Source organism: Gastrolobium bilobum, unplaced genomic scaffold (assembly GCF_033153095.1).
Source record: "Gastrolobium bilobum isolate Gb01-03AN ecotype WA unplaced genomic scaffold, APGP_CSIRO_Gbil_v1 utg5596, whole genome shotgun sequence".
Taxonomy (NCBI): Eukaryota; Viridiplantae; Streptophyta; class Magnoliopsida; order Fabales; family Fabaceae; genus Gastrolobium; species Gastrolobium bilobum.
The window spans coordinates 95291-112160 of NW_026896969.1; the positions used below are offsets into that span (position 1 = coordinate 95291).

Below are 16870 nucleotides of genomic sequence, written 5' to 3' on the forward strand. Positions count from 1 at the left end.
CTTACCAATAATGATAGAGAAATTTCACCATTAAAAAGCTAAACATGCATGAGTTTACTTACTTTTTTCAATTTGATTGAAATTGACTTTGGTTTGAACAAATTGTCACTTAGTAAGCACAACTAGTTTTTTATTTCTTTCTTTCCTTCTTGTCACTGAATTTAAATTTAAGCTTTTGAGTTATTTAATGTAAAACGGGAAATATTTTATTGTATTAATTCAAAAATTAAATATTTTATCAAAATTAAATATTTATAATTCAAAATAAACTCTTGCAAAATTAACTTCACGAGAATTATATTTAATGAACAATATACATGTGTGAAGGAGAACTGTGCAGGGATGCTAATGTACAACCCTGCATTATTTCATTGCAAAATTAGATGTTGGAGTAGGACCAGTTATTAGTCAATATATTTGTGTAATTATTGGGGTCATAAATCTACCCCACGCTCCCAAGAAATATATGCATGTGAATATGTATATTCCTATTTATATTTACCAGAACATGTGGTGTCCATATATCTAGTGTTAAAATCTTACTAAGTGCTATTCACGAATCCCATTTCACCACTTCCATTATTGAATTATAAGTACAACTATGAACCTTATCTGAGTTCATAAAATACCCCAAATTAAAACTCTTGTAGCCTTCTTTTAATGTCAAGAGCCTAGCCTTTTTTTATGCTGTCCATACCTCCTTCAATATTATCTTTTCCTCTCTCACTATAAGAACAACAATACTCAATATTCCCATCATCACTTTGAGAGTGTTATTACTCAAAGATGGGTGGCACTGTTTGCAAGAATGAGAGGAAGTTTTCTGAAAAATATGTTATGAATTTGAAAGAGAAAGTGAGAGTTTTGCAAGAGGAAATAAAGGAGATGATGTATGAGAGGGAGAAAGAGGGTAGGAACTATGAGAGAGAGATAATGGTGTTCACTTTCAAGGAGGCAGATTGGAAGCAAGAAGGGAAGAGGATGAAAGAGGAGATGAAGCAAATGAGGAAGTTGGTTGAAGAGAAAGAAGAGAAGATTAGAAGCATGGAAGAGCTTGGAATGGTTGAGAAAAATAGTGAGAAAGAGTGGGAATTAATGGGTACTAAGCTTTTGGTTGAACAAATGAAGGAGGAGAAAGCAAGAAGAGATGAAGCTGTTGAGAAATGGAAGCAACTTTATCTTGCAATTAAGACTGAGCTTGATGACCTCATTCAGAGGACATATAATGGTATCTCTCTCTCTCTTGTTATACTAAAAAATATAGTTTTTATGAGTATTTTTGGTGGGGTTCAATCCTTGGCCTTATCTAAATAACCCAATTAAGATATGCTATAGTTTGGTGATTATTTTTACTTTCTTCAGAAATATTCATGCTACTATAAGATAACTGCATAAGGTAGAGTTAGAAACAAATATGTGTGTGTGTTGTTTTTGAGTTGGTTGTGTTTATTTGTTTTTTGGCTATATGTTCATAGGGGATGGTCTGTATTGGAAAGCAGAGGAAGATGACATGCAAATGGAAAATTTGAAGAGGGAATTGCAAGAAAAGGAAGAAACCATCAAAGTCTTAAAAGCTCAATTAGCTTCAATGGAGAAAGAAAACTACAAAAAGGAGAGAGAGTTTGATTTGCTAAAGCAAAGCTTGAGGATCATGAATGGCAAGAAGGATTCAATCCAAAAGAAAGGGAAGCTCTTGAAAAGCAAATTGGGAAAATAAAATGCAAATATGGTTTGAGTATGTATTATTGTATACTGGGTTGGATTGTGTCTTGCAAAAGCACCTATTTTCCTTCTTTTCTTTTTCCTCCTTTGTAGGTAGGAAAAATAAAAGCAAGCCAATACTTCCACAGATGAAGAGTCTTTTTCTTGGACCTTGAAAAAGACAGAAAGTATAAAGGAAGATTAGTAAATATTCCTCCTACACTAGCTTAGTTATTGAATATGTTAGGTCTAAGGACTAGTGAAGGAAAGAAAGAATATGGTATTTATTTTTTCTTTCATTATGTAGATTCAAACAAAGTTCATTTCTAGAGGAAGTTGATGTTCTCCTACTATTTGTATTTGGCATATCTCCCATCAAAGGAAAAAAGTTGGAATGGCCAGTGAGTCATCATATCCCTAGGTTCCCTTTGAGACAAAGAAAATAGATAGTATGCAAATTATTTCATTCTAACAAAAGCATAAATCAAAGTGTCAAAAATGCAAAGATACCTATTATGTTTTTTTGGATATAGAAATGCAAATTATACCATATGACCCTAACTACTACAATAAGTAAATTAATAATTCTTTTTTTTTTTTGCAAAAAAATATTCGATGACTAGGTTAAATGAAATATTTGATTGAATTATAATGTTATTTTTACAATGCAAGAAAATATAGGAAAAGTAAAACTGATTAAAATTTGAAAGGGATTTATCTAAAGGAAAACATAAAAACATAAAATCGTAAAAGCATTTAATGTAAGAAACAAAAAGAAACGTTGATTTTTCATATGTGATATCTTTTCGTATTCTTCACTTGTGTTTTAGAAAGACAATCGTTTTAGGGGCAAGGTAAATTAAAGGACAACTGTGTTTTTTAAAAGGACTAGCGCTAGTTTTTTACAAACTTCTATGCGATGTTTGAATGGATGATAAGGTGAAAGTTTCAAGAAAAAAAAGTGACACAGACTCATTTAAAAAATTTTAAGGATGGGAAGAGAGCTCAACGTGTCACTGCCCCCCAAGATTTCGCTTGAAATTGATAGTTAACATGTCTATTTTGTTTTGGAGATTAATGTTTCTAGGAGATAATTTTATCTCTTATACATATACAAAAATGTGTCGGGCTTATGTGAAGTTATGTTAAGAGAAGAAAAAAAAAATATGGGTCTAACATATTTTTATGTGTACGTAAACATGAGAAACACTATTTATCTGGGGTAAAAGTGAGACTACTCGTAAACATTATCTGATTGGATGGGATACCTTACATTGCCAAAGGAGTTTGGGAAGCTGAGACTGAAGCGGCCGAAAATTATGAACGATGTTTTCCTTTCAAAGTTGGCATGGCGATTCTATAATGAAGCAGACTCTTTATGGGTAAGATTCCTGAAAGGAAAATACATGGGCAATGAGGTTGACGTCTTTACATTTATTGAAAGGGCTGGTTGTTCCCGGCTATGGTCGGCTCTCGATCGGGTTTGGTTATTTATGGAAAACAAGGTCATTCGGGAGATTGGAGATGGTACTTGAGTTTTTTTCTGGAAGGATAGATATGTAACAGGACTTCAGCCCTTGATTGAAGGAATTATTAATCATGTCCCAGAAGAAAAAGCTCACAAATGTGTGTACGATTATATGGTTGACAACAACAATTGACAAGTTGAGCTACTGCGGACTTGACTACCTGAAAATACTATATAGCAGATTTGGAGTTGCTTACCACCTGCTTTGGAGGATGGATCGGATTGTCGAGTTGGAAGACTTGAAAATACGGCTGGGGTCACGGTAAAAAACTGTTATACATCTCTATTAGGGGCCACGACGGATGATGCCCACTTCCATGTGCGTTATGGAGAAATCTGTGGGATTGGAAAGGTCCTTAGCGCATGAAAATTTTTCAATGGAAGTTAGCCCATAACATCTTACCTACCAAAGCATGAAGTGCTTACTAGTCCCATGGGGATCCTCGATGCCCCATCTGCAATAAACAGGTATAAACCTTACTGCATACTGTTTAGGACTATCCTATCATCAAAAAGATAGGGGTTGCTATTTTGCCTCCTTCAGAAAGGGAAACCTTCTTCGAGGTTTATTTACTTGATTGGCTATAATGGAACTGGAGTCGTAAGGGGGAAAGTACGGGTACAATCCAATGAGTCACTCTTTTTGTTCTTGGCTGCTAGATGATATTGCAGTGGCATAATTTAGTTGCACATGGCCAACCAGTCCCTCCTTTTATCCACTTGCGTCTCGTTGTGATTGAAAATGTGCAGCAGGTGTATGATGCGTTTGTACAGGACACCTCTCTTCCGATACAACGTACTATTATTTGGTTTTCTACCCCAAAAGAATTTATTAAATTAAATACAGATGGTGCTTCTAGGGGCAATCCGAGGGTCGGTGCTTGTGGTGGGGAGCTGCGAGATTTAAGTGGTAGTTGGAGAGGTAGATTTTCTTACATAATTTGCACTTGTTTAGCATGGAATGCAGAACTGTGGGTTGTTCTGAAAGGGCTCTAGCTAGCTTGAGGTAAGGGTGTCAGGAAACTAATCATCGAAAGCGACTCAAGCTCTATTGTCGTGTTGCTCACTAGGCATGGTGAGAAAGCTCGTGAGTCATCTTTGGTGACTCAGATTCGAGCAATGATCAATCTTAACTGGAAATTCCACTTTATTCATACACTAAGGGAGGCTAATTGTTGCGCTGATTACCTGGCGAACCTCTTGTTAGACAACCCAGATATGGATGGCGATTCTATCTTCTCAGAACCTTTTCCTGGATTACTCTTGCTTTTGCTTGCGGACTCCTCGGCCACTCCTCAAATTAGCAGTGTCGGTTGATTCTTTTCTTTTTGTTTTCTGTTTTTTTCGATTTTCTTTATATATAAAAAAAAGACATGAGAAACAGTAATCCCTTTATTTTAAATTAAATAATTGAAAGCAAATCACAGTGTATTTCTATGCTTTATTTGTCATAATGTAATCACGAAAATTATGGGATAACCTAGATAACTATGTTATGTGGATTGTCTTCCATGGCTATTTTGATGTTCAAAAAGGTTATTACTAATATGATCTTCTCACCCCAGAAGTTGCATGGTATTCTGGATGTTTTCTTCTACGAATTCAAGTTCTACTACTGTCGGATCCTCTGGCGCCTCTCTTTAGAGGGAGACCTTGTTTGAAGAGAACGCATTGGTAGAGACATCATGCCTAACATTAGGGTGACATGAGTTTGTTGAACTAGAGAACCTAGAAAAAAAACTCTGAGTTTGCCATAACTAGTAGTGACCCGAGAGCCAAATATTTCCATTACTAAATACCTGACAAGTGAGACAATTTCTACTACTGAAGAAGCATTTGAGGTACCCATATTAACGCCCTCAACCAAAGAGTCCTCTTAGAACTCTCCATCTAATGCTTCAACTTCATATCCTTCTCCCTAATATCGACTTCGTTCAAACAAAGGTATGCACAAAAAGATATATGAACCCGATATTAATGCTAGTAAATACCCCAACTAAAAGATTATCATATTCTTATATTCTAGCAGTTGATTAATTATCTAACATATTTATTCTTTGTAGTGTGTAGGAAGCGTTAGTTGACCCCAAGTGAAAAAAGGCAATGAATGAGGAGATGAAAGCCTTACAATTACAGGTATAAGGCATGACTTGTAACGAAAGGTTATACATAGAAATATGGAACTTATCCCGCGCCCAAAGAAAAATAAACAGTTGGATGCAAGTGGGTATACACGGTGAAATTTAAGGCTAATTAAAGCATTGACAGATACAAGGCATGACTTGTAACAAAAGGTTATACATAGAAATATGGATCGGACTATCAAGAGACTTTTGTACTAGTGGCAAAGCTGAACATCGTTTGTATTTTGATATCTATTGCAGCCTATAGGGACTAACCCTTCCGATAGTTTGATGTGAATAATGCCTTCCTGAATGGCAACATAGAAGAAGAAATGTACATGGAACTACCTCCAAGAACCACACAAGGACCCATGCATGCGAGAAAGGTATGCAAATTAAAGAAATCCTTATATGAATTGAAGCAATCACCCAATTTTTGGTTTGGGAGATTAATTGCAAAAATGAAAGTGGTTGGATATAAGTAAAGTAACTCTAATTACACTTTGTAAAACATATAGAAGGGATCAAAACAACTCTCATTGTGTATGTGGATGATATAGTTTTAACATGTGATGACATAGAATAGATGAAGAGTGTAACTCCCTTAAAAAAAATTAATATATAAATCAATCACAATCATAAATTATTACAAACAACACTCAAAAATATATAATTCAATCACAAACTAGTATAAACAACATTCCAAAAATATATTAATCAATCACAAATTATTATAAACAAAACTCCAAAAATATATACATCAATCATAAATTATTACAAACAATACTCCAAAATATATAAATCAATCATAAATTATTATAAACAACACTCCAAAAATATTTAAATCAATCATAAACAAAATTCCAAGACATTCAACATGGGAATGTTTCTTTAATGATTATTAGGAAAATAATATTTTACTATTACTGTATTTATATTTACCATTGGCATCATAATATTTTTTCAATAAATAGAGGCTAGATGAACCATTAGCCATTAATTCAAAATTAAGAGAAATCAAGAAGTGAAGGGTCTTAGAAATTTTTACAGAAAACTCTACTGTTTTGGCCAGCCCAATTGGCTGACCCATTAAGCAAGGCCCAATATTATTGGCTTATGTCTGTTCTGCCACAGAAGGTATCCTAACGTAAACATACAGGCATCCCAATGTAAGATGCACAATGTCTTACATAGGATCTCCCTTTCACTTTTCCCCTACACAATAGTCATTTTATGCTGGGAAACTCTCATAGAGTCTTGGTTCATACCATTGCTGCTAAGAGTACCCCTAAAGTGACATACTTCACTGCTTCACCTTTTGTGGGATACATACATGATTCTATGTAACAATTCATCTATTAAAGAAAAGAGAGAGAGAAAATTAAAAGCGATGAAGCTTGAGAATAAGTCAAGCCAACCATACCTTGTTGTGAAATGATTTGATAGAACAAGTATATTATAATGTATACGGATGATACAATGATCATCGTTGATAACACTCAAGAAATTCACGACCTCAAAAAACTATTTACGGGTAGAATTTTATGTCAAAGACTTTTGGCAGCTATAATATTTTCTTGGTATGCAAATTGCTAGAAGCCAAAAAAGCATTTTTATCTCTTCAAGAAAGTACACTAATAATTTGCTAAAAGAAAAAGGAAAACTACTGTGTAAACAATAGGAAATCCCCTAACCTTCCAATTTAAAGAGATAGATATCAGAAACCTTTCAATAAAATTCCTCTCCGTACAAAAGAAGAAACTCTCCCTCCTTGGGCGCATCCCCATGGCTTTAGTCATCGTGGGAGAGGTTCTCCATACTACACTCATGGAGATCAGCTTTTTCGTTTGTTTTGTAGGGGTGTCTCTTTCTTTTTTCTTGAGCTACTATTTCTGGATATGGGTTTGAAAGTTGTGACGCTATTTTTTTGGTGTTCATTCTCCTTCGCATTTTCTATGCATGTACTATTCAGATTTGTTCGTTGGGACTTGCTGTGAGTTTGTTCTTGCTTGGATTCAGGTTTTATTCCAGTTTTGTAGGTCTTCTGTTGCGACTCGGCAAGTGCACCGATCGTGAAAGTAATAAAGTGTACCGGAGTACGAGATCGTTCCCACGAGGATCAGAATTTTCAAGCACCAGTTCGCTAATCGCGTCTTAGTTGGACAATCAAAGGTTTGGTTTGAGAGAATTTAGATGAAAAGAGTTGTGGTTCAAAGAACTTAAAATTAAAAACAAGTAAAAGTATGCAATTATGAAAATTCAGAATTAAAAGAATGAATGAAGATGATGATGTTTGATTAAGATTTAAAACAAGTGTAGTTAAGGTTTCGACTTCCCCCAATATCCTCAATATGTTATGAATTAAATGACCAAGAATCTGTTTCTTAATATATTGCCAATCAATTCTATCTGAGTTAATTACGGCTCAATTCCTTGTTACCATAAATCTATGTAATCTTGAAAGAACTCTAGTTTCCCGATTATTCCCCAAGAAAACATGCATTAAGATCAAGAATTTCAAGATTGCATAATTACCCTATGTCTATTCCTATTCCTATTCCTAGATCACAAGGATTATGATAAATTATCAAGTCAGGGTTCATGCACCAACATCCATCACATCTTCTTATTGGAGTTATATTTTATCTCAATCAAGGTTGATGTGTTTCTTCTTTGTATCCTATCAAATCTGCTGCATATCTTGATCAAATCTTTTCCTGGAGTTGCTTTGACCGCGTATGGACATTTTACCGTGCTGTTTGCGCGCTAAAACGTGCTTGATGTGTATTGTTGTCTGCCTCTGGGCGTTTTGGCATGCTGTAGGGCGCCAAAACGCCCTCTTCGAAGGGAACTTGTGTCTGTCAGGGCGTTTTAGCGCTCTGTTGGGCGCTAAAACGCTCTCCTCCAGTGGATTTTGGCTATTTTCTTCATCTTGAGCGTTTAAACGTGCTTCCAAGGCGCTAAAACGTCCTCTTACAGCTAGTACACACTTGAAACCTTGCTTCTTTAAGGTTTCAACTCATCTTGTTGCATTCTTTTGGTTCCAAAAAGCCATAATGGATGTCAAAAAGTTCTTCAAATAAGAATTATGACAACATGTTAGCAAGATATTCAATTATTGTGACTTTACGGTATAAAACCCTAATTTCCATGCAATTCATGATATATTTTGAGTATAATTAAGCCTAGAATCATGGTAAACCAAGGGTTTATCATCTTCATATTTTTCCTTGGGTTACTTCTTCTCTCTGTTACGAGCATGTAGCCTTGGCTTGCTACTTTTGCTATCTTTCTCATGGGGAGGTTGAAATCTAAGAAACATCCCAAGGTATCTTGGCCCAGTCCCTCTTCTATAGGAGTGGATATAGGAAATGTTGAGGCTCAAGGGATACCTACTGTCCTTCCTAAACTAGTACATGCACATGCGCAACAAGTGATTGATAAAAAGCCTGTGACAGCCCTGGATATTGAGGAGTCTCCGAGTGGCTCTCGCACTCTAGGGGAGGATGATTATGACTCAGTAGATGAGATTTCCTCTTCCATTGGCAATGATACACACCAGCTCTCAAGTGAAGAAGAAAAGTGATGCCTCAACCCTATGGGTGAATCTTTTCAAAGACAATCGAAAGCCTTCAAAAGGTTACTCACCAAAAAAATCTAATGTTGATCTTTTGCTCGAGGATAAAGATGTTAATGCCCTTGAAGATATTTGAGGATTCAGCTTGATAGGGTATGTTGTAGGTCGTTTCCAAGGAAGGAAAGAACTCTTAGTAGCCTATCAAAAATTGGGAGTGCCATTCTCCTATTCTGTTCATGAAAATGGATGGCTGGTCTTCAAATTCAATGATAAGGAAAGCATACACAAAATGCTGGCAGGGGGACCCTACTTCATTTTTCAGCATCCTTTGCTTCTGAAAATCATGCCACATTTCTTTGATTTCGATAACGAGGAACTAAGCTGCATTCCAGTTTGGGTGAAGCTTCATAATCTACCTTTGGAACTTTGGAATTCTCATACCCGGGGAAGAATTTTGTCTTAGGTTAGGGTTCCTCTTCGCACTGATCATCTTATAGCATCCCTAGGGTCCATTTCCTTTGCTAAGGCACTGGTGGAGGTCGGTGCAGCCAAAGACCTCATATATGAAGTTTGATTTAAACTTCCTAATCGTCATTCATTTGTTCAGATGATCGAATATAAGACTACTATTACTTTTTGCAGTCATTGTAAGATGATTGGTCATCTTCTGAAAAACTGTCAGGCTTTATGAGGAGGAAAGAAAGACAAGCAGAAAACACAACCAGCAGCAGTTGAGAAGGCCATTCCTGCCACTGACACTCAACAGGAAGAGGTCACTCCTCCAGGCCAAGAAACTCCCCCTCAGCCCAATGCAGTGGTTAATCTAACCATAGTTCCAGAATCATCTTCCAATTAAGTAATTTATGCAAAGGCTGTTACTCCAGTTCAGAATGCCCTACAGCAACAAAGAGCCACTACAAATGACCCCAAAGCTTCATCCTTGCAACTGCTAATGAAGGGTTTGTGCTCTCAAAAATCAAGGCTCGTAATAAATCTCACCAGAAACAATTGTTGCCAAGCAAGGAAAATGACCACAAAGAGGTTCGGATTGAACCAAAGAAGGGGGTTAAACATAAACATAAGAATTGTGCCGGGGAGGTAACTTCCTATCATCCCCAATGATTATCTTTTCTTCGAATATCAAAGGCTTCCACTTGCCTTTGAAACATCAAGGGATGCAATATTTTCTTTTCAGTAAGGGGGTGGATGTTATGGCTATTCTGGAAACAAAACTTGATGTTAACTATGTCACAAAGATTATGCAAAGGAAGTTTAATGACTGGGATTTTACCCACAATTTTGCTACTTATAATGCAGGTCGTATTTTGGTTTTGTGGAAGTCTGATCGGGTGGTCCTCTCTGTGTTAGAAGCTACAGCCCAATTTATTCATTGTTCTATCAAGTGCAAAGTCACAGCTAAGCCGTTCCAGGTTTCCTTCTTCTATGGCTTACATTCTGTGAATGCCAGAACGCATCTTTAGGACAACCTCATCTCTTTAGGCTCTTCTTGGATAGTCCTTGGCTTATATTGGAGGGATTTTAATAATTTCAGTCTCCCCAAGATCGTATAATTGGGTCTCTTATTTCAGCCTATGAGATGCAGGATTTTTCAATTGTTGCTCTACTTTGGCCCTTAAGGGGCTGAACAGTCATGGCTAATTTTTTTCATGGACGAATAGGAGGTTTTGGAGAAAATTAAATTGCACACTTTGCAATCAACAATGGTTTAATTTATTCCAACATTCTATTGCATAAATTTACAACATTGAATCCATAGCTGATTATGCATCTATTAATGTGGTCACTAATATGATTTGCTTGAAAGGTAACACTCCTTTTAAATTTAGTAATGCCATTGCTGACCATGCCTCCTTCTCTTCCATTGTTTTAGAGCATTGGGATTATACTTACAACAGTTGAGAAATGTTCTTTGTTTCAAAAAGTTGAAGTCTCTTAAAGGCCCTATGAAAACTCTTTCTAATCGAGAGTTTAGCAACCTCTCAACCCGTGTAGCTTAAGTCGACACTTATTACAAAAACGAGCTTCTTTTTTTGCAGTAACATCCGCAAGATGCTACCCAATTGGATTTGGTAACCATATATTTGGTTCAACTTGTGAAGAACAAATATCTTGTGCAGGCAGATAAATGTTCCAAATTCTTCCACGCCTTGATAAAGAGAAACAAAAATATTTATTGCTGCTATTCAGAAATAAAATGGTCAGACTTCTACCCCTAGATGGAAATTGCAATGAATTTATTGATCACTTTATGGATCTCATGGGTTCTCAAGGGCAGTTTCTTCTTGCATCCCAAACTGTTTGTGACTCTGGTCCAAAAGTTGATCATGTCTGCTTTGAGTCTCTTTTGGGCCCAATTTCTAAGCAAGAGGTCGGAATATTATTGCTGGGATGGACAATAACACTTCTCCCAATCTTGATGGTTTTAATGCTCTTTTTTTTCAAAAATACCTGGAATATCATTGGGGATGATATTTTTGAAGCTATCAATTAATTCTTTTTACCAAGCAAGCTTCTTAAGCAAGTGAACCATGCTCTTCTTGCCCTCATTCCTGAATCTGACAATGCCTCTCGGGTGAGTCAATATAGACTAATTGCTAGATGCAACATTTTATATAAAATCATTTCTGTGTTTTTGGCTAATCAGGTTACCCTTATTCTAGAGAAGATTATTGGAGAATCTCAATCTGCTTTTTAAAGAATATAAACATGATTGACAATATTTTCCTTGTCTAAGAGCTTCTCCGAAAGTATACGTGTAAGAGGATATCTCTTAGGTATTTGTTAAAGATTGATCTTCACAAAGCTTATAATTTTGTGTCTTGGAAGTTTCTTGATTGGGTGCTTAAAGCCATGGGTTTTCCTACTCAGTTTTGCTCCTGGATCATAGAATGTGTCACCTTCACTTCCTTTAGTGTGGTTGTGAATGGGTCGATCCACGGCCATTTTAAAGGGCATCGAAGGTTTGAGACAAGGGGATCCCATTTCTTCTTATCTTTTTATTCTTTGCTTGGAATATTTCTCACGGGATCTGAAAATCCTAGATGATAACACTACTTTCAATTTCCATCCCTCCTGTGTTGTTGTCCATCTGGCTCATCTTGCTTTCACGGATGATATTATGCTATTTTCCAGATGTGACCTCTTATTTGTCACTGCTCTTTATGGAAAACTTCAAAAAATTTGTGATGTTTTTGGTCTGTCCATAAGCACTAAAATATCTGTCATTTACACTGTGGGTGTTGACAACAATGTCCTTACTGATATGCTTGAGCTCACGGGCTTTAGCACTGGCTCTTTTCCCTTCCACTATCTAAGTGTTCCGCTTATGTCATCCAAATTGAATGTTTGCCACTATGCCCTTCTTCTTTCTCAAATTTCTAAGCTTGTTCAGGGTTGGAGCCACAAGACTCTCTATTATGCGGGCAGATTGGAGCTCATTCGAGCCGTAATCTAGGGTACCGTCAATTTTTTGATAGGATTTTTCCTCTGCCAAGTTCAGTTCTTGACCAAATTAATGCTTCTTGCAGAAATTTCTTGTGGGGCAAATCTAATTTGGGCAAGAAAAAGCCTTTAGCATCTTGAAATGCAGTTTGCTCCCCAAAAAAATAGGGTGGCATGGGTCTCTTTTGCCTCAAATCATAGAATCAGGCTCTTCTATCTCGTGTACTTTGGGATTTCCATTCTAAGAAAGATTCGTTGTGGGTTCGTTGGGTGCACCACTTTTATTTCAAAGATGGCTCAGTTTGGGATTTCTACAGCAATTGTTTTGATTTTGTTCTACTCAAAAGGATTGCCTCCATTCGTGATTTGATAAAAAAACAGAGAGGGACATGTGGAAGCGACAAAATAGAAGCTTGATTATTGGGTTCACAATGACTAGCTCCTTGCTGGCAATGCTTATGATAACATTTGCACCAATAAGCCGCGAGCTCACTATTTTTCAGTTGTGTGAAATGCAGCTCTTCCTCTCAAATTTTCATTCATCCTCTGGCTTGCTACAAAGAAAAGGCTGCTTACTCTTGATATAGCAGAGTTTCTAAATAGAGGCTCTATGTGCCCTATTTGTAACACGAAGGCTAAGAGCTATAATCGTCTTTCCTTCTCGTGCAGCGGCACTCTTCGCATTTGGGGTACCATCCGTGACTAGATCCCCTTTAACAGACGCACCATTTCGCTACAGGGCACCATCAATAGACTCATTCATGGGCGGGAAATCTCAAGCCTTTTGAGAAAAACTAATTGCTTGGTTTTAGCCACCATTGTCAATTGCATCTGGATGGCTCGAAATTTGTTGCTTTTTGAGAATTCTCCCATTTTTGTAAATGATGTGATTAACAAGATTAAATTTCTAATTTTTAGACACTCGCACTAGATGCATCTGTTTTAGACACTCACTCTTGATGCATCTGTTTTAATTGATTCCTATAGCAGGGTATGCCTTGTCTATTATGTAAATCATTTGGGTTAATACAATTTTACATCCTCCCCCCCCTAAAAAAAACAAAAAACGAGAGATAGATATCATCTTGTAGGAATGATGGTTTATTTATCTCTCAGAATACCAAACGTTTTGAGATTTTATTAGATATAGTGGTATAATTTGATTTTATTTTTTGAGAAAAGCTATAGTCATAGGAATTTTAGCTTTTTTTATTTTTCTTAATTAAAATAATTATTCTTTAAGAACTCATTCAAAAAGTATTTGGCTCGAGTTTTATTTTAAAAGGAGAAGTGACATTGTAAATAAATCGTGTCAAACAGATATTTAATAGAAATACGTTTGGATGGAGTTTTTCAAAAAGGGTTTTTTATGACTTGTTTTTTAAAAAAATTAAAGCTATTTTATGTTTGGATGTAATACATAAAAATTAATTTTAAATAAAAAAGTTATTTGGATTTTAAAATTAATAAGCACTTTTTATATATAAAATTACTAAAAAGGTTATGTAAGTGATAGTAGTGGGATGGAGTAGTTGGAGTTGAGTTGAGATAAAATTAAATTTTTAAAAAATAATTTGACTTTTGGCTTATGCTTTTTTTCAAAAGAAAGGAACCTTAACTCCAAGGGTCAAATTTCTTTACAAGCAACCTGTCTCAATGGCTTGCGGATAATATTGGTTGAGGAGCTATCAGATCCTCATCAGTTCCCCGAGTAACTGTGTTCCTCTTAACATGCTAGAAATTATGCATTGGAGGAACCTAGTGCATCATGGTGGTGTGGCCATTCCTTTGGAAATTAAGGATTGAAAAATTAGGGGGCTAGCTTTGGATGTGGATAAAGCTTTCAATGATGTGGAAAGAACGAACATGGCAGCTTTGGTATTAGGAGCTAGTAACATTCTCACTAATATATCATGGCAATTCCCTGAGCTTGGATTTGTTAAAATCAATACTAATGGTGCAGCTCGTAGTAACCCAGGTTAGGGAGCCTGTGGGGGTATGATACGTGATTCGCAGGGCGTGTGGATGTGTGGGTTTGCCCTCAGACTGGGTGTGTACAGCTCCTTTAAAGCTGAACTATGGGGCATTCTTCATGGTTTAGAGATGGCATGGAACGTAGGGCATCAAAATGTCATTTTAGAGAGTGATTCCTCTAGTGGAACGTAGAGTGATTCCTCTAAGTGTGATGGAAAATCTTCCCTATCTTCCATTAATATTTATTTCATTTTATAGAAGGCCTTTAGTTATAAAAATGAAAGTGTTTCTTCTAATAATATAAAAATGAGTGTTTAGTTGAATCTTCAAATCATTAATATACGAAAAACATAATGTATCTGAAAATATTTAAAAAAAAATTAGAAGAGGAGTGTACGAAAAAAAATAAGTACATATATATTTTTATTAAAGCACTGAGAAAAAGACAAACATTTATAATTTCATTAAAATCTTCTTTATATACTTTTTTTTACTTCAAAAGTTTTTTATTTATACTTTAAATTTTGACAAACTTAAGCACAAATTTATGCAAACACCCAGAGTTGTGAAAACTGACAGGGTTGACTTGGAATTCGATGAACTAGTCATCGGACCTGTTTGAATCAAGTATCGGACCGGCCATGGATCGAACCCGATCAAACCTAGTGACCCGGTCGTGTCATGCATTTTTATAAATAAAAAAATCAAAATTGTTTCATATTGTCAGAAAAAAATATAGAACTCATTTTAAAAATTTTGTAATTTTATTTGCAAGTAGTATTATAGTATACTCTTCTACAATGACCCCAAATTTCAACTTCCAATACTGAAGTAATTTGCGAAACAATAAATTAAGATAATGTGACATGTGTCATTTCAATGTGGATGAATTTGAAAAATATGAGTTAACAACATCTGACCTTTTGAATGTCATTAAGAGCTATGCTACGAGATTTTGAGTTGCAATTTAATTGACATAGTAATAGCGTGTATTTTCATTTATTTGTGCTTTATGAACTTGTAAAAGTGTGATTGGGTAATTTTTGATCTTATTTAGTTAACCTTGTTTAACTCATTTTAGATATGAAGAATATAATTAAATTTATATGTTCATATTTATAAATATTTTTATATATCCGGATCAACCAGTCCAATAAGTAACCTACTAGTCCAACTAGTGACCCAATACCCTAACCTAGTCAATGTCCGAATCAGATTTAATAAAACTGCAAACAACATCTTTAAAAGAAACTAAGCAAACCCCACTTGATTTCAGATCCTAACACATATTTATTGAAACAAAGCTCCTATCTCATTAATCCTTGGTCTAAAATCATTTTAGGGGAAAATCCTAGAATGCAATCAGTATAGGTGCGATCAGTCAATAAAAACGCGCACGTCAACTGTCTTTGTACTGGAGAAGGAAAAAAAGCGACTTTTGTAATTTACACTATGTACTACCGGTAATACATAGTATAAATTACAAAAGTCACACCTAATTCAATACCATCGTCGTACTAAAAGCAGTGTTTAAAAATCCGGCCCGGCCATCGACTCGACCGAGGTCAGGAGGTCACGGGATCACTTCGCTGACCCGGTTTTATATATATATATATATATATATATATATATATATATATATATATATATATATATATAGGGAGGGTTCTTTTGACTCTAGTACTCCCCGTCTCAGCTGTTGAAGGACGGAAATCAACGGTTGTCATTTATAGTGTAATTAATAATTAATTAATTAATATAACTTCCTAGACTATAACTGTTGGATGGACGAAAATCAACGGCTAGGATGGGGAGTAAGACTTATAAGTCTTATTTTGGAGTCAAATGATCTCTCTCCTATATATATTCTACAGAAAAAATTCAAAAAAATCAAACCACCAATCATTAAAGATTCAAAATATACTTAACATAATTCAACCAATTACATTCACAAGTCAATATTCACAAGCTAATCAAAGTATAAAACACATATTCCAATGGAGTTAATGAAAAGTTATATCATCAAACTTAGGTCCTTCTTGTCCTTCTCATGCACCTACAACAGTATGTGAAAATAGATCCTTTATCCAATAGAGAATAGCGGAGGAAAGTCAGCGACACGATGAATAACGGTGGGGAGAGAAGAACCAGCATGCTGGAGGAGATCACTGAAACAGGGAGACTGGGTCTGGGAGAGAAGATCAGAAGAGAAGAAGAATAACGATTCATATTTCATATCTAGTTCTAAATCTAGGCAGCAACGAGTTTTTGTTTTTGTTTTTTATTTTTTTATACATCAAACGATGTCATTTCGCGTATAATTTTTTTTAAAACAAAAAATGTAGTGACCTATTTAATCTCTCTAACCCGAGAGTTACAGATTTAATCAGAGATTTTTGGGGGTTTGAAGAATAACATATAAATAAGATCTAACTACTAAAATGTATCCTTAAAGGTGGGTCAGTTATCCGAAGGGTCGATCCCGCGATTTAAATCATTAGTGCG

General features: G+C 35.6%; 1 protein-coding gene across 1 annotated transcript; it reads left to right on the plus strand.

Annotated features, from left to right (window-relative positions):
* The first annotated feature begins 786 nt into the window (after positions 1 to 786).
* On the plus strand, positions 787 to 1750 carry LOC133303079 (uncharacterized). Its single transcript, XM_061502937.1, has 2 exons — positions 787 to 1228; positions 1476 to 1750. The coding sequence occupies exons 1-2, from the start codon at positions 787 to 789 to the stop codon at positions 1715 to 1717; spliced, it is 684 nt and encodes a 227-aa protein (XP_061358921.1). The 3' UTR covers positions 1718 to 1750.
* Positions 1751 to 16870: the final 15120 nt, after the last annotated feature.